The 25,474-nt window shown below is 39.2% G+C and overlaps 1 protein-coding gene across 1 annotated transcript; it reads left to right on the top strand.

Moving 5' to 3' along the window:
* The first annotated feature begins 564 nt into the window (after positions 1-564).
* Positions 565-16,935, top strand: LOC135136425 (octopamine receptor beta-1R-like). The gene is made up of 4 exons (XM_064065681.1): positions 565-644; positions 889-1,677; positions 15,284-15,502; positions 16,061-16,935. Exons 2-4 carry the CDS (start codon positions 914-916, stop codon positions 16,425-16,427), a joined length of 1,350 nt encoding a protein of 449 aa, XP_063921751.1. The 5' UTR covers positions 565-644; positions 889-913; the 3' UTR covers positions 16,428-16,935.
* Positions 16,936-25,474: the final 8,539 nt, after the last annotated feature.

Here is a 25,474-nt window from a genome sequence, read left to right as displayed (position 1 = left end):
AATTTATGAGCACATCGTTTTTATTAATTTACATTTTAACGGTTTTATTATATTACCCAACTTAGTAATATATTTTAGTGACTTACATTATAACAATGTCGCGTATGCCATCAAAAACCCATTAGCAGTACTTTCATTACTCACGCAATCATTCACGTATGGTGATTACCGATTTTTAATAACGCATCTACGCTTTACAAACACAGAAATCCACCCGTTCAAACAAACGCGTAAATAACACACATCCGAAACTTGTATTCGTCACTTTCGATTTCATTCCCTCGAAAATCGTAAATGTGAAATATGATGTTTGCCCTTCTCCTCCAACACCTGCCAGTGCTATCGCCAACCACCCTCTCTCCATACCGCGTTAATGCCAGATTTCCCACACAAAAAAACCCCAAATAATGTAACAGGTAATAACCGAACGATGTTCAGGTGGGTGGTGGAAAACTCGCGCTTCCATAAGAGGTCGCTTGCTTCGCCGCAAAGCCGCGAAAAGCTCAGAGTTACCCCTAAACAGTACAGTTTGACGCGCGTTGCCGATCAAAAACTACCATCCTCCGGTGCACCGGAGATCGTCACGCGACGACTTTTCAGCACATTCAAGGAACCTTTTCCACGTGCCGAGTCGGATTTCCACCGTAAGTCCAAAACCGTTTCACGAATTTCCATTGAAATGGCGCGGGAAAAGTTCATTATTCAGTACTGCAGCTGCGATCGCAATAAATCAATGAAACAGAACTAACATATTTATAAACGTTGTGTCTAAATTTGGACGGATATTTTAGTGGCGGTATAAAAGTTTTATTAAGCGATCGTATCGAAGTTTAATTGCCCGATGAAACGGGTCGAGGAGAGTGTATGTAGCTTTATTTGAAATTTCAGATGTACTTCGTCACTTAGACCCACCATGAACAAGATCCTCGTCATCACGGACCTGGTGACCCAGTCGTCCCCGAAGAACTCCAGCGACGGCCCGAACGAAACGTCGATCCACATCTCCAACAACTACGTCTACGGATTCGGCCAGACATGGCCCGCCAACTCTTGGCTCCTCTGCTTCCTCTTGACGTTAAAGACCACGGTGATGGTCCTCATAATAATCGCCGCCCTCTTCGGCAACTTGCTAGTGATAGTTTCAGTGATGCGACACCGCAAGCTGAGGGTCATCACCAACTATTTCGTCGTGAGCTTAGCTCTGGCCGACATGCTGGTCGCTATATGGGCCATGTGTTTTAATTTCAGTGTCGAGATTACCGGCGGTCGATGGATATTCGGCTATTTCATGTGTGACGTGTGGAATTCGCTGGACGTTTATTTTTCGACCGCGTCGATCCTGCACCTGTGCTGTATCAGTGTGGACAGGTACTACGCGATCGTGCAGCCCTTGGACTATCCCTTGATCATGACCAACGCGAGACTCGCGGTCATGCTAGCGGTCGTATGGTGCAGTCCGGCGCTCGTGTCCTTTTTGCCCATCTTCATGGAGTGGTACACCACCGAGGAACATCTACAGTTCAGGAGAAGGCACCCTTACGTGTGCACTTTTACGGTCAACAGGGCCTATTCGGTAATTTCGTCGAGCGTCAGCTTCTGGGTGCCCGGAATGGTCATGATATTCATGTACTACAGAATTTATGTGGAGGCAGATAGGCAGGAGAGGATGCTCTACCGGTAAGATGCGTTCCCTCGTCGATTTATGCACACACCGTGTCGCGGCGACGTGTTCAATATTAAATTTTTTTCGAAGGCAGAAACAGGTCTCTTTTAAATGTATACCTACGTCTCAATTTGATATTAAAAAGGCGAGATTGCTTTCGTTTTCGAATTGCGGTTTCCTTGGAGCTCTTTCATTGAAAACTAATAAAGAGTGTGGAGAACAGGAGAGAATTCTTATTTCGTATAATTCGTGCCTCTTCAACATTCCAATAAGTCTGTTTGGGAAATTTGATGTAAATTCATACCGACATTGCGTAATTCCCTGAGAGTGGATCCTCGAGGGAGTTATGGTAATGTTTCAATCATGAGTAACACAATATCTGCATTCTCCATACAAAAAGGGAAATTGAATATTGCGGAGGTAGGGATTTAGGAGAATACGAGGTGATGACACTTAGATTCGTGGGGATAAAGACACAGGGACACCGAAATAGACAACCTCTTATAACATATCACGTGATGCAGATGTAACGCGACGCAACAATGTCGTTTCGGGATTAATACAAACATATAATACATATTATTGTTATTGTATAAAATATGCGCATAGGTTAGGAAAATTTCAGTCTGACGCATCGTTCGTAGTTTTAGTATACTTATCTACGTTTGATGTAGGTCTTTAATCGCACGTTGTTTTTCTTCTCGTCGGAAAAAAACTCTAAAAGATTCTGTAGGATCTATAAAATATATAAAACAACATAAAAATTTAAAAAAGCAATATACATCAAATTGTATGTATCGAAAAAACACTTTGCAACTTCACCTTTGTCAACGTCCGCTGATGAAAGCAAAAGTCAAACATTTCAGCAGCAGAAACTCTCTTTGACTTTTTTCCATTTCAAAAAACCCCTCGTGTCTCGTTCCGCAATGCCTCTTGTCTACAATGTTTACAAAGCTGGAAACGATACAGAACCAAACTTGCGGTGAATCCACACGCAAAAGTAATTATCGAAAATCAACATATAAACACGTTTAGAAATATTGTGACGTTTCCCACGAGTTCTTCGAAATAGCTGATGCTGCAAAACGGCTCCGACGCGATTTAATTCCGCTTCCACTGATATTATTGCAAAACAATGCCTCATTATCGTTAATTGTATTATAAATTGAAAGCCTCAATTTCCTTGTACCGGGACGCTTCACGATAACAGCTTTAATTAGTCGGCGATTCATGAGCAATCGAGTCGAAAAGGAAAATCTCGTGTTATATTTATTTCCATTAATCCTAGAGTAAAAGTGAGTTTTTGCGAGTGCGATACTCCCGTAGACACCGAAAACAATACAGGCGATTAATATTCATGAATAGGCATAGTCTCGTCGGATCAAAGAGTAATTAAACCGGAGAGAACACAACGGAAACTCCTCCATATTGTAAACTTGTCAATTACTGAAGTTTCACCTGTATTAATGACGGGAAAAATGCGACCTCAACTATCGATTACTAGAAAACTGAAAACTGGTGTCTCCGGAGTACGAAATCCAGTAAAAATCCGGATGAAGTGAAACCGCTCTTAGATCAACTAATCCAGACAAATTAAAAACTGTGGCAGCTTTCGTTAACCCGGATGGATTTCTTCTGATTTAGGAAAAGCCTGAATAATTTAATCTGTTCTCGGTGAAGCTTTTATCCGGTTAGATAGAGGGAGAATGTTATCACCGAGCGATTCTATTGATATCACTGACACATTTCATTGTGTGGCGGAAACAGATTAAAAAAGACAGCCATTATGTTCGAGAAACCAACCATAAATTCGAACCGGGGTGACTAAGGGAGGGCGCTTGTCGCAAAATGGGTTTATCATTATTTTTAAAAACTCGTATCTAAAGCTCAAGTCGAGAAATTCTCCACCCGACACAGCCATCCACCTGATACGGGCATAAAACTTCCTAGCTTTACAAAATCAAAAACAATGTAGAAGTAAATATTGAACCGGCTGCCGGTAACTGCCACCGCATGCGTCTCGGGAGTATTTTTCGACAAAAATTTATTTACCTTTTTTGTGATGAAAGCATCAAATCTTCGGAAAGCGAAAGTAAACCAACTTTTATTAATGCTCTATAGTCTATAATCCTTAAATAAATGTTTAGCGTCGTATCAAAATTTTGTTAATAACTGAAACAAACTGGCTGTAATTTGATAGTTTCCGGGATTACATGTTAAAAAAAAAAAATGCACCCAGACAGCAAAAGCCAAATACGGTGACAGTCTTCAGCTAGACCTAGACACGTTTATGGACAGATTGGCAGCTGTTCGTCGAAAATGTTGCTCCACGCACAAAGCAAATGAAACCAACTTTTAATTTGCATGTTAATGTCATGATTTTCTTTGATTTGCGTCTTTCACCATCCTACCAACGTAAGAAATGAGCTTCTGGAGTGGCCTTTATTAGGTTTCGTGCCCGGGGCGTCCTCGCTATAGGTATGCAGTGGAACCGGTGGAGAGCGACTAGGGAGAGCGAGCTCGCCGCGCCATCTAAATTGGTTTTATTAAACTGTTGACTGAAATAATTACGGTTGGCACTATTAAATAATATCTGATCGCAAACCCACTAAGTAAATATTAGTTTAGATCACTTGACTCGAGCAAAGAAAGCTATTCGTTTCTGAAATAAGGTTACAAGTCCTGGGGGTATTCCATAACTTATATTTTACTCTCTAGCGGTTTTGTCTCTTAACTTATTTTTCGTCATCGGAACGTAATCGATGAGACACGTAGAAGTGAGATTATCTCCTAAATGTATTTCGGCCTTATAGAGATAGCAAAGTGGAATTTTTCCTCGCGACAAAAGTTCAAAAAACGCTCGGAAAAAAAAAGAAAAAACTTATCCCGAACATCACACATCCCCCTCTGGCCGGACATATATCGTAATCGCTGTTCGCACGAAGGGATTTTTTTTTAAACAAACTCAATTGAATTTCAATCCATCAGTTTCAGCTGAATTTGTAAATATCTAGATACCGTCGTAATTTAATTGGAGTCGTGATTGTGAGCGTATAGAAATGTCGTGACGTCAGCAATTACGTTCTGTCTTAGGGGAAATTCGACGGATTCGTTTGAGATTTCGCATAAAGTCTATCGCGAAAAATACTCTTATTTGAATAATGGGATCGGGGAGGAGCGTAAACAGGACCTTTTCTAAATTGAGAATTTATTTTCTGGGGAAATTTTACGATCGAATAGAGTTTGGAGCATACTGCGAAACAGGATTATGAAGTTTATACCTTTGAATATTGCACGTATAAATAATGGAGAAGTTCCCAGTCGATACAGAGGACAGGAAAATCTCTTGAGTGCGCGACTTGTTTAGTCAAGTTGATACAACATAAGCCCAGATCACGAAAATAAAAGACCCTCTTTCAAACCAAAATCTATTATAAATACACGTTCGATTTTTAATGTTCGTCCGAAATTTCGCTCTCACGCATTGTTTCCGAGCACGGCCCGAAGCTTCTGTGTAAACGCCAGATTTCACCAGAAAAATGTAGATCTACAACCCTAAAAGCAAATATTTTCCCTGGGTACGCTCGTTTTAATAAAAACAATAGAGCGGTGATTCCCGTAACGAGAAGTTCAAATAACCCCCGACCGTCCCTTTCTTTCATAAAGCAAAAACCGATAACTTCTTTCTTTTAATTTTTTACGTGGCCCGAACGTTGCCTCTCGTTGTGCTTTTCTTAAAACCACCATAAATTTTTAACCACCCTTCGAACAAATACGAAAGCCCCTTTTTGTTACCGACATCCCTACCAAAAATGATGTAACGAGTCCGCGAGGAAATAAGAAAAATTCGTCGTTCCTCGAGAGACAAACTTTTTCAACTTCGCTTCGACTCATATATTTTCACATTCAACAAAATCGCTGCCCAACTTTGCTAATTTTTCCTGCCGAAAAACGCAATTTCGTTGCATTTTGAAACTCTTCGATCGATGTAATTGCCTCTCCATTAATCCCTCCTCGGCTTTCGAGTCTTCATCCCGACTTTTACGTGTAATAAGTGTAAGAGTAGTAATCTTGAACAGCTGGTAAGTTTGTTCGGCCCTAATATCTCCGCAAACACGACGTTTCAAGAGCCATGCTGGCTACAGCCTTTGATCTTCATCGGCTGTAAACTATGCTTGTTAGTTCGTGCATACCAGCATATTGCTCTTTTTACAGTAAACAGAATTCGCTGTACATCTACGGGTCACCACTATTCATGGACCTGTCCCATTCAATTCGCTTTGACGAGTATTGTAACCAAATGCTGTATTAATTGTGCCATAAAACGGCACGGCTCAAGTAAATTATGAAATAATGGCCGCGTCTGGCCAAAATTGCTAGTAAACGTGCTTCCGAACCAACAAACATGAGTCAAAACGTATTACATTTAAATTGCCTTGCTTTTACCAGAAGCCGCGACCTGACCTATGTCGGTCTACTTTATTATTACTTACACTTCCAGCACGTGAAACTACAATAATTTTTTTTTGCTGCGATGCTATTATGGTGGCGTTTATGCATAATCGATAAAGGGGAAATTTTATGTAAATATCACGTATTAACGTTACCCTCAAAAGAATTATTTTATGATTCGAATCAAATTCACTAGCGGATATTTATTCAAACAAAGTTCTGTCCTCATCACGAGCGCATCTGTGCTAATGTAAATTTAATAAACTTCAACCAACAAACACACAACTTTTAGAATAGTTTGTTTAAATGTTTTTTGCTTCCCGTATTTTGGTTTGAGTTACATAGTTGAAGAACGAAACGAAAAAAAAATACTCTTATGATTCGATCGAGCTTGTATTTGAAAGAAATTTTACGAAAATTATAAAATCCAAAACAGAAAGTCCGAAAAGAGAACAAAATATTGTAATCATTTTGGTTTTATCAAACTTAGGAAATATCTTACGAATGGCGAAATTCAATTAGAAAACAAATTTTATGAGTTTGTTAATTTCTCTTTGCAACATCAAACTAATTGTGAAAGTCATTACACAAAATCCGTCTTTGAAGGACATCAAATAATATAGAAATCCCAACATCCTGACATTTCATTCAAGTTTGCTTACTGAATATTCTATTTAAGATCAGTCTGCTCGCAACGCAAAATAATTTAAAATTTCCGTTTGTTGCCTAAATGACTTTTGTAACAAAAGCGAACCGCCAACCAGTCTTCTTTAATTAAATATTCTCTATTAGGTCTGACAAGCCACGAAATATAAAGCACACAGAACAAAATTATTAGTTTTCGAGATCACCATATATTAACTAATTAAATACATCACGAAACGTGCGAAGATGGTTGCCTATACTGCATTATAGTGAATTACGTACGCAGTCGTCGTGTCTCCAGCAGTGCAATTATTCAATTACGATTGCAGGTATGATCTTTTCTGGAAATCCGTCTACTACAAAAAGAGATCGTCCTTTAAAGCTCGTAAATACGCTTTCTAAAAACTCTTTAGCAAAACATGCAGGCGTAAGGCAAATTCGACATCCGTTTAAATCGATTCCATTTGCAAGTAGGAGAGAATCAAAGAGCTACAGTCTGTATCAACACGATTCGAGCTTCACCTTTTCTAGACGAAGTTCTTGCTCAAATAATCGCCTTTTGGAGACGTAGGCAAGACGCCCGCTTTTTGCCAACTTAGACAAGGTTGCTAATTAACAATCTGTTGAAAGTTTATGTTAAAACACGGCGCGACGCGATCGATATTGAAGAATAAAGAAAAAGCAAAGCAATTTGGCGAGAGTTTTGAATCGACGAGGAAAAAACTAGACCGAAGGACAAAAGGCGACGTGATGGCATTGTTTCGACTGTAGCGATCACTTCTCGACAATGTGCACATGAGTCTTCAAGAACTAAGTTATCCTAATGGCAAGTTTTTAATTAAAATGCTCCAAACGCCGTACTAAAACTGCAACTTTTTCGTCGTTTTAATGCCAATCAGTGTGGATGTTAATTTACATTTTAAATGGCATTTTTTGACTAATTTATCAGGCATCAAATTCCGTGTGAAAATATGCAAAGTATGACGATTTAATGAATATAAAAATTCAAAGTTGAACGTTTGCTTCAATTTTCGTTTTAAAGCTATAACACGATGAAAAATCTTATTAACGTCAATAGAACTGAATGAAGTTTAATGAAAAGTCTCGCATTGTTAAGTATTAAGAAATTTCTCCGAAAGAGATTAACTTTTTTTTAATTAAAATCAGAATACGCAAAAGCTCACAACCTTTTCGAGCACAAATTAAATCAAAACAGAAACTAAATAAATCGCAGACATTTTTCATCGTTCATTAATAATTCAAACCCCTTTACGAAATCCAAAATTCGTACGGGCCATGAATAAAACATTTCAACAATATTCACACACCTCGCCATTCACCTTACGCTTCATTAGCCCACCGTTATCTGTACCCACAAATTTCAATCATCCTGATTGAAATTACAACTTTGGCAACAGATTCGAGCCACGAAATATTTAACGAATTTTCAGACTTGCCTGTGTTTCCACGTAACACCGAAACTCTCCCGACCGCAAAGCTGAAACACGATCAAAGATACAACTTTCAATATTTCAGAGGTCGAGTACGCACGGTTTTTCTTTATTGTTCCCTTGTGGGACGAGGGTCAAGCCAAATTACTGCCAGTTAAGGTAAAATCGGTTTTGTTAAAATTTCAAATAACAAGTTCTCGAGTATCGACTAAGTAGGTTTAATAACATCAGCCTCTCAGAGCTTCATTAATCATCTTGAAATAAAGTAACTCTGTTTCAATATTTGGAAAGGAAGGGTTCGGAAGCTGGAAAAGAACTAAAAGTTCGAGGCAACATCTGAAGGTCCTACAAATGCTTGGAGCTTTTGAAACGAGGCCATAATTACAGCTGAAATAGGATGTGTCGGCTAAATTAACTACACGTTACGCAATAAAAAAACGTGCATTTAGTAAAAAATTTGTATGTGTGCGGCGAATACAACAAGGATAGTGTACGTCAAGAGCGATGAACGATTTTATTACAGGGCTGTCTGATGTTGGTACTGTACGCCGAGCACTTTCAAGTTTCTCCTAAAATTAAACATAATTAAGTACCTACCTTCTCTGGTGAAAGTATTTTAAAAAATAAAAAATCCCTGGGGCCCACCAAAGCAAGCGCTGCCACAGAAATTCTTAAACAAGCCTTACTAAAATTCCCCTCAAAGTTCCAATGTGATCAGAATGCTAATATTTAACTACTGGATGTAATTTATTAGCACGACAAAGTTTAAAACCTTCATCCGTGAAAGTTAGTCCATGGCGTGTTATTCCATCCATTTCATCAAAAGCTGAATAAATGTTTATAAAAGAGTCCGTACTTTAATAAATGTTTAACCATATTGTTGCATATCCAGACAGGCGAATCCATTCCAGCTCAATTTCACCTGCACCCCACGTATTTCAAATACGTTTTGTTTTTAATGTATATTTATGACCACCACCCCAAAACGAAGCCCTCGTCCGAACCCACCTTTCTTGTGGGATTTATTTTTAGTATAAGCACAATCCAAAATATATTCCGATGGCATCCTCGATAAGCTCCGTCCGAGAAGAATTTCCATTTTTCCAGATCAATAAAGAAGTTTTTGACCCTTTTCGAGGTGAAAATCAGCAAATATTCAAGTTGATGACCTAGTATCGGTTCATTGTTTAAAACAAAAGAGTACTTGTCGACATGTTCCCCGATAAAATTTCGAGCCTGCGCTTATATTTACAACGTTGCCTTTCAGGTGTGGACCGCTCATGCACGCTGCATTGAAGCGAAAGTGCGAGAGTTTTGCGTTTGATTCGTTTTGTTGGAGATTAATTGGAAAAGTCGCGTGAATGGAGAGCTGCGTCAGGACGGGAATATTAGACGGCACTTTGTTATTCTGTCGTAATGTATTTTTAAAACCGGGAGTTTTGATGAGATTGCTTTATTTCTTTATAAAAGCCCACGCCAACACACGAATGAACGGCAAAGTTCAACCGACGACAGCTCTAAGTGGATTTATGAGTTAATTTAATTTAAATCTCATAAACATACCTGAGGCGAAATGGCGCGCAGATCTGGCGCCCAACGCGGGGCCAACAGCCTGCTGAATATCATCATTATTATTATTATTAATTTTATTTTCCATCGTTATTTTTATGTTTTGTAGTAACGTGTATTTACGAGGGGAATTTTAGGAAGACTTCTTGCTATCACTGTTCACTTTTGACACCAGTGAGAAATCAATACACAGTACGATGTAGTAAAAGTATGATGGTTGTGCCTGCAGATATTGTAGTTTTTGCTTAGTAAAGATCACGTTTTTTCAAGATTGTCCAAGTTGTCCAGGTCTATACTGGCGCACAACTGATGGCTTTATTATATATATATTTTAGCTACATCTTTACGTTTTACATTTGCTACAAGATATCCCATCAAATTATCAATTATAACGCTTGTTCTCTTTGACAAGCCCGTAAACAAAGCACCCAAACCTGTAATGAATGTACGGATTCGAACTGCCTCCGTTCGTTATTTATGTTGTTCGATGGAGCGTGTGCAAGCTCCCGATCAAGTTAACTCGAAGGAAATGATTCCCCGAAACAGTCCCTTCACGTCATGAAAACAGCATCGACTCAATATTTACACCGAAAACGGAATCGGATCGATCCAAATCGCGATACGATTCGGTGGCACGCGTTTTTTCTTTTTTTTGTTCTCCTTTACGCTCCGTAAATTTATAATTAATTCATCCGAGCATCACTAACGGCAGAGATCGATGTTGAAAGTGGTGATGGCAAGTGTAAATGCTGAATTAAACATCTGGTATCACATGTAGTTACATAATGCATGAGGATATGACAACGTAATTCACTGAACAGATCCCGATGCGAAAAAGTGATGAGAAGACCGAGATGCGTCTGACGATTTGGGATAATACAATGTTTATTTATCCCTGCGTTGTTTTTCCTTTTCCTTCTCTTGGCTGTGTTTTCTTTTCAATTACTGTGACGACGTCGGGGGAAGTCCCTCAGGGTTATCTACTCTCACCTGAATACGTCTGGAGATGACCGAACAATGGCCCAGCCGTAAATAAAAGGTCTGCGGCGAACTGTAAGCTTGGTCAACTGTGTTCTCGAGATACATCTCTAATCCAAGACCTCGGCACTCCGACTGCGGTCTTGTTATGTCTACTTTCAACGCCTCTTGCCACCGACACCGTCACGTGTTGACAAATTACCCTACTTGTAAAATACACGAGGGAAATGAATACGTTCAACTTTAATAATGTACGAGCGCATACGCCGCATATTTGATATAGCCGAGACACGAATTCCATCAAGAATTACATTTTTCGCAAAACCTTTCAAGTGCATTTTCCTGCGGAGAGGCTGAACGTAATTTTTTTGGCGGCTTCGCGGCGCCACAGGCTGATTCTTGCGACTACAATCGTAGAGAGGCGCAAAAACGCCAATTAATTAAAACAGACTTTATACACAATTATACACCTAATTATGAGAGTTTTGAGTGTACTTTTCCATTAATCTCGGAGAGAGATCGCGGAGTTTCCGAAAACTTCATTAAAACTTAACGACTCCTCAAAACTTCCATTTTTCGAACGTAACTGCCGGAAAAATGCACCTACATTTACAACGCCTTTAATGATTTATCACTTCGAGTTTAATGAAGATTCGTATCAGCCTTTGTTTAATTAAATTAGTCCAGGGTTGGCAGCTGTACAATAACATCTTCTGTTTGTTAATTACGTCGAATAACGGTCAGGACCGGTTTAGAGCATTAAATATTCAAACGGTAGTCTCGACTGGACTTTACCCAACGACGTTTATGACTAATTTTGTAATTGAGGTTATGGCAAATAAAGATGGCGCGGTCCAACTAACTAATCCCCACACTTCGAGAACACCAATTAAGCAAACCTCACTTTCAACTGCGTTTTATTATTTCAGACAGGAGGTTCCATACTAAATCATTCCCTTCCGGAGAAGAAAAAATACGAGATAAAAGCACTCCCTGTCGCCAAAGCGGTGGCTCTCCGTCCTATATCTTGCTTCGAATTATTCGAAGATACATGTTTCGAGAACACTCTTTGAGCTCTTGTCGGATTCAACAGCTTGCCTAACTTCGCCCACATGACAGAAATTTTGATGTGTCACACAAAAAACCGGAATTTCGGACGTCTCAGGGCTTCAGCGACGGCAACCGTTGGGGTCTCCGAATAAGAGACCCTATTTCACAACGAATTTAGACCCACGACTTTTTCATCTTAATAATGAAAACTCGCTTTTAATCAAAATGATCGAACATTTGAAAAAAGAATTCTCGCAGCCTGCTACTAACATAGGCACTTTAATTATTAAAATTAATTGAATTGCTCGCTCCGAGAAACATCAAATGGAGAAAATTCGCACAATTATAATTAATTTAGTTATCCCTTCTTCAGAACATGTTAATTGTGGCTGCTTCGAGGTTTGGACCTAAATAACCAAGTTTGGAAAATTAATAACGTTATGGTTATACTAACAGGGCAATTAGCAATAACGAACAGTTTTAATGGCGCGTTTAAAGACATTTCGGTCAATGATTTAAATAACGGCGGATTGGTAGGCAACCAGTAATCACCCTGGGGAAATTACTGCAACAAATCCTGCAACGCTGCAACATTTTTGACACGCAAAATAACATAGCAGGTGCAATGTGCCTTCCATAGTTCTCTCGGCGGGAATGTTGCAATTTCATCCGTGGAAATCCTAAAAATGCATCGATATACTGCAATAAATCAATTCTACGCCTTTCCCAGCTTTTCCATCCGTTATCTGATATGACGTCAAGTTATAAAAACATTACTTCCTGTTCAATACTACGAACATAAAAGTGTCCATAAATATGAAAATAAAAACGCTCTGAACATTCTGCGTCCTTTCTACGCAATAAAAAATGTGTCCAAGGCGTCTGAAAAAGTGCACCGCTCTCGAAAAAATACACCTTTTTAAAATTAATGTTGGTTCAATTTATACATCCTCCATGTGGTCTTTTCCGTTTGCAAACTCTGTACTATCCTTGAAACCTTGTGATCGAAAATTCCGTGTATCTTGTATCAAATTCTCATGTATATTGAAAATTCTCTTTAGCACTGTGAAAAGTGGGTTTTAAATAAATTTACTCGTGAACAGAGAATTAGAATCTCGTCCCTACCACGTGGCGTCCATATGATCTAACAATAAACAACTCCTTTCTCATTTTTGGAGTTTCATTCATTATCTCTGCCTGTGTATTTCGAAAGTCGCCTAAGAAGCTACACCAAATTTGTCAGTTAACCCGTAATTTCATCTTCTTTCGTTCGTCTTTAGCAGCAGCGTCAGTAACACCCCACGACTGCCAATAAATGGAGTATTTCCTCAAAAATGCGCAAAGTTAGCTTCACGACGTTGTCAGGTGTGGAATATCATCCTCCTATGCAAAGCGGGCGTTTAAAATCCTTTCGCGATGATGGACAAACCATAAATAAACGTCATGTGGCAACGACCGTTTTATGAGGCTGTTTGGAGAGCGATGCAAAAAGAGCAATGTATCACGGCATTGTTGTGGAAAAGCTTTCAAACGGACCGGAAAACATCTTGCATGCGAAATTACCACCACCACCGAAGCGGCATTTTGTTTAATGGGGGAAATACAAAGGGTTCGATCTGATCGACCATGACGTACTTCCTCGTTGACAATTCCAGGTTATAATTAATTTGGAAAGCTGGGTGAAAGCTTTGCATCGGTGCAGATGTTCCGGACGATTCTCGAGCATCTGTTGCCGCTCTAAAATATTCCGGAGTTTTCAGGTGTTGCATTTACATCTTCGAGCGTCATTAGGGGGATCTCTCGTGTTAAACAGGCGGATGATATTAAAAATTTTGGTCATATCAATTTCGTGTTGATAAAAATACGCGTTTTTTACGTCTGATTCCACGGCGTCGATTTTCATCTAAAAAAAAGGTGGGGGTGGAGGTGATATCGCAAACGAGCTTTCAGTCGGTCCCGGAGCTAGGTTATCATTAATCATTTTGAGTAGGAACGACCCCGCGACATCATTAGTAAACAATACGATCTGTATCTAGATAAAAACAGTTAAAACATTAATTAACTCATTGTTTTGATGGCGTCCCAGTTTTGTTGTCAATCGGAGACTCTGACGGGGATTTTCGCGGACGGTTGGACGGCAATTAGAGTTAAACCTTTGGAAAAAACGCTGCTAATTAAGACACATGAATACCTGAGTCTTAACGGTCCCTCTCATTAAGCAGAAGCACTCAAGCTATTAAATTAATCATGCCTCCGGCCGTAAAATATGCAGGAGCAATAAGTATCTTAAGTTGAGACGTAACGGTCTGACCTGACCGTCTTGATGAATCCCACCGACTGCGCCATAGTAACGAGACTGCTCTCACGTCATGTCGTTGAATGATTCGTCACTCGCAAACGCCTCCATCATTGAAACGAGTACGAAATAAAACACAACAGCGACAGTTGCTGCAAATTGAATTCGACGAGGAGTAGCCAATAAAAGCGAGCGGGTTCATCATGCTTGTAAATGCCGATAGTTTAGAGCTGAAAAAATATTTGCCAAATCGCTCGTATCCTTTAAGGTAAACGTTAAACCCCTACGCGTTCGGAATTCGATGGCACGCTTTCCATGCGATAAATATGTAGCACGTTCGTGATGTAATGTATAAAAGTTGTCCGAAGGATCGGGACAATTGTTTAGTATTTTGGTACCGAGCAACCCTTCTAATATATCCGTCACGTTAACCACGCCGCATACAAAACACACATAACGCAACAACCATGAATATTCTACAATGAGCTTTGCTAATATTTGCCCGAATTAGAACGGCACGCATGTCGGCGAGCACGGCAAAGTGAAAACCAATGTTAATCTTAAACAGATTTTTTCCCACACCTCTTCGAGCAGGTAACGGAAAACCAATTTCGGTAAAGCTCGTTTGGGAATTTTAATTTCGTTATTGTCGGAGCTTTACTTTTTCACGAGCGAATCCTTGACCGGTTTCACTGTCATCCCAGTTGTCGGATACGTAATTTATTATGAAAGAGCTCCTCCCCCGCTCGATAGCAATAATAATAACAACTTCGCTATTGTTGGAATAATTGAATTAACTTTCTCGTTCCAGATTTAATTTATTCACCCTGAAAAATCTCAAAAGGAAACTCGCGCCGAACAAAGCTTACAAATAAATCCTGCGTACCTTTTAATAACGAGAACCGAAGCGAATATCGAATAATATAGACACTTCTGATTCGGATAAGTAAACACCTACTCAGAAAACGCTTCCCTTTGTAAACTCCCCCCCTCTCATCCCCCCGAAGAACGGAAATATGGATTATCTCGAATTTGCTTCTGCCTTCGATGCTTTGTTTCAAAAAGAAACTCATCCGATACGTAAAAATAGATTCGCCTGTCCGCTGCTCCTTTTACCGTCTGTTTACAGCAATAAATTCGAAGGGATGTTCATTTTTTCCCTCTTTTTGTGCTTTTCAGGAGCAAGGTGGCGGCAGCGCTGCTCAACAAACACCTGCAAATCAACGGTATTTCGGCAGGACTCACGTCGCTCCGGCAATCTGTAGACGGTGGACTCGCTACGGAAAAAACGCCCGATCCGGGAACAAGTAGTAAGATGAAACGCGAAAGGAAAGCCGCCAGGACGCTGGGCATCATCGTGTCGGCCTTCCTGGCATGCTGGCTTCCGTTTTTTCTGTGGTACGTTTTAAAAGTTTCCCAAAAAAGTACGTCTCGAGCTTAAAGCTCGCGGGAGGGTCGAGAGAGGTGACCGAAATGAATAACTCTTTCGTTTGATTCCGCCTTTTTCAGAAGCGATTCATCAGACTATTTCTTTAAAAGTTGCGAATTAAAATTGCTAATCCATTAATCTTTACAAAGTAATTATTCTTCCAATCTCTTATCCCGGACGAAAATGAGCAAATCCCAAAGTCGAAGATTTCACTTATCGCCGTTCTGTGCAAACTTCTTTAGACACGTAAAACTCTCCCTCGCTGATAATGCAATTACCTCTAATGTCGGCAACGTGCATAACAAGATTGGATTACACGCGCGAGTTAGACTCATCATACCACACTTGCGCCAGACAAAATTCCCGACTTCTTACGTAACTTTTCCCCGTTAATAGTGAACCGGCGCTAGATCGAATCCTGCCGACTGCGCCAAACGTTAATATTCCCGTCGGCGTACTTTGTGTTCGCGCGTGTGTTTATTTAAAACGTAGGTGTTGTGTTTAATAATTAGTTGTTTCGCCTCCAGGTACGTGATAACGTCTCTGTGCGGTTCCAAGCGCTGCTACAGTCCCCCGTCGGTAATCACCCTAGTTTTCTGGATCGGCTACTTCAACTCGGCATTGAATCCGCTAATCTACGCCTACTTCAATCGGGAATTCCGGGTGGCTTTCAAGAAAACCTTGCAGAGCTGCTGTCAAGTCGGCTCGAAGCTGGTGTGTTGGAAGTGGAGGTCAAGGGGCGATCATCAGGTGAACTACAGCAACGCGTCGAGCGAGATGCACGTTAACAACCACCTAAGGGCCGATCTGAGGGCGGAAGGGATGGCGCAGAGATTCAGCTACAACATTTCCGAGGGCGAAATTATTAATTTACAGAGTGAGGAAGCGATCTAAAGTTTTCTTCTTCGTTGTTGTTTCTTTGACATATCAAAGGAGTATCAGGTGCACGGACGGTTGAGGGTCAAGTTTTTTTTCGTTCGTTCGAACGGTGTGGTTGTGGCAGACGTGCTCTCATTCAATTTTCAATCATTCGAGCTCAGCCCGTCGGTGCACTTCTTCCAGGGAACCAGTCAATAAATCGATAACACGAGACTATCATCTTCAGTATACGATCATTCATACTTGATGCTAATAGAATCTGGGTTATTCATTAGTTTCAACTAGCGAACGTGATGAGCGCGATTCGTTGTCGTCTCGGACAAGAAGATGACATTATAGTTAATAAAAACAACCCTTGCGTTCTTATTAACAACTCGAATTGTTTTGAAATCCAATCTCCGATTTGAGCCGGCTTTCTGTTAAAGCGAAACAAAGCAGCCAAGAAGCCCGTAATACGATATTAAGTACTTCGACATAACACAATTAAGACTCTCTTACAGTTGTTTACGATTCGCGAGTTCCCATTTCCCCTTCACAAATTACAATTTTTCCAAGAGACAACTCTACAAAGGGGTATCGCCGACAAACGAAACGGTTGTGATCATTGGTGCTTAAAAATTCCGTTTAAATACGAGCCCCTGATAAAAACACCCGTTTCTATAATTCAAATTAACATCAACATTATCGCGAAAATTCCCACCTCTCTTATCAACGTCAAGTTTCACCACGACTCCTCGGCAACCTCGGAAGAGGCTTAATTTAAATTTTTGCCGCATGGATGTGCTGAACGTAATTTATGAGGCATCCCAACTATGAAAATAAAAAATGTGGTCCCTTGTCGCTAGTTCCCGAGTCTCGGGGGTGCGGAACAGTAAGTGCTGCTTCAAACCGGGATACATTAAGCAGTCTATTTTACCGAGCGAGTTGTTACACTCATAATGGCTATATTAGCATACCAAAAGCACGTGGAGGTCGGGCACGGACGCACAGAAAACACGCTCGAGCTTACAACAACATCGCGACGGCACAATTAAAAACGAAGAAAGAGGCTTGACGCACGGACGTCGGTTTTTCGAGTTGGAAACACAAGAGCGAAGCTCGAGGGATACGTGCACTTCTAATTACACGTACGTTCTAACCATGCTAACAAATATTTGTAGTTCGGTTGCAACTCGACACTTTTCGCTGAATGCAGTTCCACAGCAGAAATAAAAATGAAGGGAAACGTTCGCGTAAATCTGTCTTTTCTCGCTTGACAATACTGAGGTGGCAACATTTGAGACCGCTGAAACAGCGCACGTTGACGTTGCTCTGTCAGCAAAAATGGTTCAATGGGGCAAAGTTTTCGATTTCTTAAAGGATCGTTTTGTTTTAGAAATAATACGAAAATATTATTTCCAACAAAGTGGGAAGGGTCACATGAGTCATGAAGAATAAAGAATTTCAAAAAGAAAAGAAAAATTAAAGTGATCGTCAACGGATCAACTTTACAAGTTACGAACTTCTCGCCCCCTTCAATCCACTAATAAGAAAAATTATAATTTTCGGCTCACGTAAGCCCGTCAATCAACCTTCTCCAATCAATTAAGCTTATGTAGCATCAAGCGCACCTTCGTCACGGTTGATTTGAACATACGTCGTACGCGCAAACTTAATTTACCAGCCGCTGTTCGTTGCACTTGAATGAAAATGTCGATTGTTGTAGTTCGAGGGTCAGGTCACGCGTGACAAAATATCGGGCTCAAGGTGCAGAGTAGCATGCGAACATCATTATGGGCTTTACGTTATGATTTAGTATCTTAATACCTGTCCGAGCAGTTTCCTGAAAAGCTTCTCTCCTCGGAAAGTTCCTACGTGCTCGAATTAATATTTTAATCGAGAAATAGAACATCGATGGTTGTTCGTCTCGAGCAATTATAGAAAAATTGATGGCGTGACTGAAATCGTTAGAAACGTTCGAATCAATCCTGTTTAATTATTTATAAGGCCACGGTTTTGCCGACAATTGAAACTAATAAATAACCCATTCATGTAATATACTATATTTAGATTAGGTACTTGAATCGAAGTTGCGGCACGTTTCGGTTATGTCGTCGTCATCATCAGCTTCTGTAAAGATCAACCTGTAGGTGTTTCTAGGGAAAAACCGACCAAGACGAGAACAATCCATTAATTAGACGTAATTAAGTAAAACTCCAATCATTGTTGTATGATAAACCCTTAAATGTAACACCAAGTGTATAGAATGTAACTATGTACAATCAAACCGTGTGTCTCAAAAGCGACGCGCTGACCAGCGCCACATTTTCAGACACGCTTAAATGTTGTTTATTTCGTTTAATGGACGAGACAAAATGGCGCCACCGCCGCCATCTTGTCGCCAAGATCTTTATATCATTCGACGTCCATATAGACACTACTGTATCGATTTAAATGTACCAATAACAATGATAATAATGTCGTTTCTCCAACTCTGAAAAACCTATTTTGTAACTACAAATTTGTGATACAATGGAGCAATCGCATGCATTTCAAAGAAAAAAGAAACTCAACTTTACCATGAGACATATTGTGTACGATTTACTTTTTATTGCCAAATGGATTTATGTCGAGAATGTATTTATTTTCAAATAAACGTTGTAAAAGTTAAAATCGATATCGTTATTATGAGGGCTCCCACCGCACCACCGCAATTAAAATTAATTGCGGACACTTCGCTGCCCCGCAAACAAAATTTTTTGCTTGGGAACATGTCTTGTCGAATTTTGAATAACAGCTTTTATCGGCTTTGTTAAAATTACAACGGTGAAAATTGCGGTGACCTGTAGCACGACGTGAGAGGCATTAAATACAAAAATCTACTCGGGCGAAGTGTGTGAAGTGCATGTTGTAGGTCGCAATGGCTTTCACCATCGGTTACAATGACAAATTCGTCCAAACGCCAGCTTTTATTAACTACGTGGATTGGCTGTTTTAGCGGTACTGCTCCTGGTTGTGCTTTTCTTATTTGACAACGATGCGTTGTCGAAATTTGACACCGCTGAGTCTGCGAAATTTGTGTGCATTCCATATAAAACGGTTGTCCATTTTCTTGGGCGACCAAGATTCCTTGTGCTCGTGCTGTTCTGATTTTGAGAAAGCGTCCGATCCTGAGTGAAAAATGATTCACTTTTTACTCTCGCCTCGACAAAATCGTGGTGTTTCATAAGACTTGATCGAAAAAATTGTGTCCATTTGTATCATAAAACGTCCCGACTAAATCGGCTTATTCTCAAAGTGTTAAAAATCTTTCGAAACACGGCAGATTTCATAGAATCGTGCGGTTGCACGCACCATCCTCAATCAGAATAAATTAGTTCCACAACTCAATCGATACTACATATTGCTCGTAGGTAAAGTGTTTGGGAATTTCTCAAATAGTTGAAAACTGAATTACCCAGTAATTTAATAGCTACTACAGATCTTCGTAACATGATTTGCTTAATAAGTTTACGTAGCATTTAACTCGATTATTGGAAAACTTCCTCATTTATTTCGGAAATTCTTGTTTTGTGCGACGATTGCTTACTTCTCCCTATAGTTCGATTCCATTCTGTTGGTTATTAAATTCCACCGAGAATTATACGATCAAATATCTACCAGATCGTCATGACCTGAAATTGAACATCAACTGAAAAATCGTCTGTGAGTGCACGTCGACTGTTTATTTTGTCTGTAGCTGCACGGACACAGCGCGAGCAAACTGTTTATACTTAAATCACGGCGAGATCTAAGTTAATGGATCCAGTCGGCCATGCTTTAAGCCATGCTTCGATTCGGTGCTTCCCCTAATTTATAGACGGACTTCAGGTGGAGGAATATATTTGTAATAATAGTTAGGTAGAAGCAGGGGTTTGAATTTATGGTCTATTCTGATCATTCGTTCTTGCTTGAACTCTCTAGATAAATTTTGCATCGGATACACCTCGAGGGTGCGAGAGTCTAATAAAACCCCTCGTATTAATCCCGTTAATATAAACAGAACGAAATTGCTTTAATTCGATTGCGACGAACAAATTGACCCACAGTACGCAGACCAATTAACTATGCAAATTATTTTATTATAAAATTAATGGCTTTCGAGGCTTCACCCCGCGAGATATTTCAAAGCATCGGATCAATCAAAACGAGCTGACTGCACCGTTCTCGTATGTACTAGTGCTATTATTATTATAGATCCATTTATTTTATAATTTCGCGATGTATGCAACCCGTCATTAAAATCTGCATAACCGGTGGCATATCAAGCACGATTCAATCGGCTGAACCACAGTATCCCACCTTTCCCTCTATAAACTTCGGCTTATCGTCGATAAACAGATTTTTATAGCACACCTCAAGCCGCAAATCGTGCATGAGTTGCAAATTTTTTAGTGTCTTGGAAAATCCTCTACATCCCACTTTCGGCTGGTAATTGCACCGCTTGTTATGCCGAAGGCACGCATTGTGCGGAGGTCACGACTTAGGGATCTCGCGGTTTTTTCCCTTGATTAATTTCAAAACGGTCGACGACACAAATAAATTTGAATTTTATTCATAGCACGGAAATGAGAAAATGGAAGATCCCGATGAACGCATTCGAAATGCAAGTGTTTGGTGGGGAAGGAGAAACTAGTTTGTAATTTAGTAACGTTTCAGTAACTTTGTTTCGACAGATGCAGCGATACGCTCGGAAAATTGAATAAGAGATCTAATGTTACTTTCGTGGAGGAGGAATCGTTTGTGTAACTCCGATTAGAAGACGACGGCTGCTTTTGTTGAAATTTTAAAGCTGGTCTTGACGCGATGATTCTTGGATAAGCGAGGATTGGCGATAATGTAGTTTAACGGTTGTTGTCAACTTGAAAATAAGTTGAGAGAAAGAGTTTCTCAACTATTTTCCTACCACATGGGAAAAACCTAACAAGTTCTGCGGACTGATACCTTTTCATAAAAGTTTACGAGATATTTTAAAACTGCAAGGAATATGCTTCTGAAGTTGCCTTGTCGTTTGTTCGTCACATGGTTTCAAAATGTTATGTTAAAATTGTAGCGTCACCTGCCCGGCGCATCCACCATTTGTGTGCGCACTGGTACTTAAATCTTCTAATAAATTTTGATGTTGGATGCAACAAATCATAAGATTTTTTACTGTCATAATTATTAAAATAACATTATAAGTGGCACCTGTCTTGCGATTTGCTGTGGACATAGTTCTTCTATTCATTAATATTTGCCACTAAAACAGTTTCATAATCTTTTGCACAATTGCGTAACATGTATGATGTCCTTCGCCGTATATTTCTCACCAAGGCTCAAAAATACAATAGAAAATTGAAAATCGATCCAACAAACCCGTAGCCGTGATGCAGAATTATGAAAGTTACCTGGAAATCCTCTCGCTTTGACCACCGTACTCACCTGAAATTAAATAGCGTTTCAAACTCATCATATCTGATTCGTTAATTCCACAAAATCGGTATAAAGCTCCAAAATTACTAGAATCCTGCGAAACGTCATGAACACGGATACCTTACTCAACCAGCTGCGTTTTAATAAAACAGTTTGCTTCACAGCTGTCTGGGATATCTTCGCCAGAAGTTAATTTAAGGTTTAGCGAAAATCTGCTACACAAAAAAGCTACGAAAGACTCGTGTCACATCCACTGTTTACGGCAACATGCTATATTTGAGAGACTTTTACTCTATAAACTTTAATCTCACTACAAATTTTCGAACTAAATACAAGCCAGAATAAAAAGGAGAAAATTGCTTTGAGCACATTTAATAGCAAGTCTCTTTGATGAAGCGACGGCAATCCTTTAGAAGCAACATATTTATTAGAATGTGATTAATATAAATAGTTCTAGCCGTTAAACACCCCGTGATAAATGATCCTAGACGCAAAAAAGGCAGTCGACTCAAGCAAGATTTATCAGCAAATAATATCCGCAAGAAAAATCGTCTAACCTTTACATATAACGATATAATTTCATAACCTCTCCGCAAAAATGAGGAGTAAAAAACTCTACTACCGGCGGCAATTTTCGCCCCAACAAGATAATTGATTTTATTATTTCAAGGAATTCAGAACGATAAATGCTATTAGGGGCGCTTTATTTGTATTAAAGAGTTATATCTGGAAAATGACTTTCCTTCCAAATCGAAAGCTTAGCTCTGTAGCAAATCACAGTCAAAGTGCGTTAAACGAACCATCCCTAATTGTTCCGAGTCTCTTGAGACGCTTTTCCGACTGGTTTCTTTTCGTCACACACGCAAAATTTTCATTGCCGCATGTACGACCTACATTATGCAGAAAGGGCTGCATCTTGACTAAATGTCAAACGAGCACACGTGACTGGTTTGCTCGTTATATGTGAATTATGGATTATCACGGTGTAGGGGTTTTTCTAGGATAAATGGGAAGGTCGAAATGAATTATTTAAGAGGAGCTGAAATACTGTCATGAAAATGATTGTAAGGTAACTATCGTCAATGTACGAAGCGAATGAGAGTTGTTATCAAATTTGTAGCGTTGACACTTGACCTGGAAGAGAATTAATAACGATGTTTGTTGTCAACGGGTAGAGGTACCTTTCCTGCTGGTTTTTTCAAAGAACCTATAATTGTAACTAAATTAATTTGTAGAAATATTGAAATTTGCAGAAAATGCAGAAAGAAAGTGAGCACTTATACAACTTCCTGGAGACTTGAAAATATAAAATAACAGAGCTACACTAGTCGAACCTTGATAGTTAATAAAGAAAAATTTAGAACAAACTCAATCAGAAAATACAATTAAAACACAGTATACTTAAAAGTAGACAATGAGCAACTAAAACAACGTGGTAAATTCAAATATTTAGGAGTGATATTAGAGATGCAGAAGGGAAGTTAGAAAATGAAATAAATGAAAGAAAAAAATAAAAATCACATGACAGCACAGAAAATAGTTTTCTAATTAAAAAAAAATCTCCTAAAAATGTAAAAGCAGAGATAATACACTTACATATAAACACTAACACAAAGACAGAAAAGTTGAGGTGTAAATATAGAAATAAAATTCTTTGAGGAGAGAGAATATGGGAAAATGAAATTATGTCTTCGCAGCATATGAATAAAAAAACAGTATAACGTCATTATACTGATGATCTTTCATCTTCCTACAATACATCACTCAAAAAATAAAACTGTGTGTTGTGTTTTCCCGGCATACCCTACTCGATACTTTCCCCGATATCCCCTAGATATAAATTTCTCGGAATCTGCTTTTTGATAAAAATCGTTTAAAACCTAACTAAAACTATCTGAATCTTACCTAGAAACACACCACACCCACAGTAGTATCGTTGTAGCAGCATTTTTTCTGTATTTTCCCGAAAAAGTTTCCACAAAAATTCTTAACACAGACAAAAATTGCGGGTATCTACAACTGGTTTTCCACGCCACACGCATTACATTTTCACTAGCACACTGCAGTTTTTCTATATTTTTCAGTCGAAATTTGCGCGAGCAATCAGACAACGAAAAGTCTGAGGCGATCTAACCGGTTCACTGTTGCCAAGTTTCAAGAACATAGCCGTCTTGACCACGTACGGCAAACGTTTTTTCTCTTCAAAAATAACTAGAATAGGTTCAAACGTCTGCGGTGGGTTCGTAATTTTTATCATTCTTTAATATTCGATACTTTTAGGAATTTATTACACATAAATTATAATTTTTCTAATTTACTACCCGCTGAAGTTGGTAGCGCATCTGCCGCTAAGTTCACTGCATTGGCTCATAGTAGTAAATCCGTGGGGTTGGTTTTTGCAAACTTTGTTCCTTGTAATAGTTTAGTGCACAGCTCCGGTTGTTTATTAGGTTTTTGAATAATTTAAAGCGATAAACTTAATTTTGTGCGATTTTAATTCAAAGTACGGGGCGAGGACAAAGTGTGTTCTTTGATGGGATGAGGCAACGGATGCGGATGAAAAGGGTAAGGATATGTAAAAATATTCAGAGGAAGGGTTGTTGTAACAAAAATTCTTGTTTTCCCCAGTAAGTTCCGGCAAACACAAACATAAGACTCGTTAGGAAGCCGTGGTTAGAATGAATTTCATATAGGGGGGGTGATCGTGACAAAAGGACGAGATGGCTCTGATTGACACCATTCTGACTCTGTAAGAAGTATGCATAGAGTCAGAAAACGGTAATGAATATCTTTTTTATATACTGTGTGTTGTTTGAAAGCGAATGTGAGGTTATACAGGTTGCCTATGTTTTACGTGTGTTGTATTCTACTTTAGCCTAATAAATGTGTCGTGCACTGTATTTTAAAATTTCAAGAAAAAGATACACAGCCCTATAAAATATGTCTAAAGATAGCAGTACGTTTTTTTCTCAAAGTCGCAACACAAATTTCAAAATTAAGGTTAACGTAAGGAATTAGTGTTATCGAAAATTCTACCAGACCCATCTGAAATAATAGTGCAACTCTATAAACGATAACGTTGATCGTTTTTAAAATATTTAAAACGTTTATAAAAAGTTAGAATGCAGTAGGTCAATAACACTGTAACAATTTGGTGCTACATGGAACTGGAAACTCTGAATTATTTAAACGTATATGTAGGTACGAGCAAGCAGAATTTTGCGTCAAGCTTAAAATGCTTCCGTTTCCCCTTTGAGACTTTAAGTTTATTCACAAGTTGTTTACCTCGCCGTGTCAGTATTTACCGAAAAAGAAAACAAGAAATAAAAAACGCGTGTGCGGTTTAATTTAATTCGGGCAAAAGTTCGGCAATCACTTTTAAAGTTTGTTCGCAGAACTTAAAAACAACTATTCTTTGTTCACAGTTACTATCTTCGATTCGCTCGTGTCATGTAAAATACGATTAAAAGTTACGTTCGAAACTCCAACTCCCCAGATATACATATATATATTTTTAGTAATGTATTCACCTTCTCAAAACTCTTAAAGATTTATTCTTTTTATTGCCCCCGCCTGCCCCTGACTCATAAAACACTCCATTACTCTCATAATATCAACTTGTTATTTATGGC

This window comes from Zophobas morio, unplaced genomic scaffold (genome assembly GCF_036711695.1).
Source record: "Zophobas morio isolate AGI-343-1 ecotype UQ-CSIRO unplaced genomic scaffold, CSIRO_AGI_Zmor_V1 ptg000026l, whole genome shotgun sequence".
NCBI lineage: Eukaryota > Metazoa > Arthropoda > Insecta > Coleoptera > Tenebrionidae > Zophobas > Zophobas morio.
The sequence above is the reverse complement of the archived record's forward strand: the minus strand, read 5'-3'. Positions and strand labels throughout refer to the sequence as shown.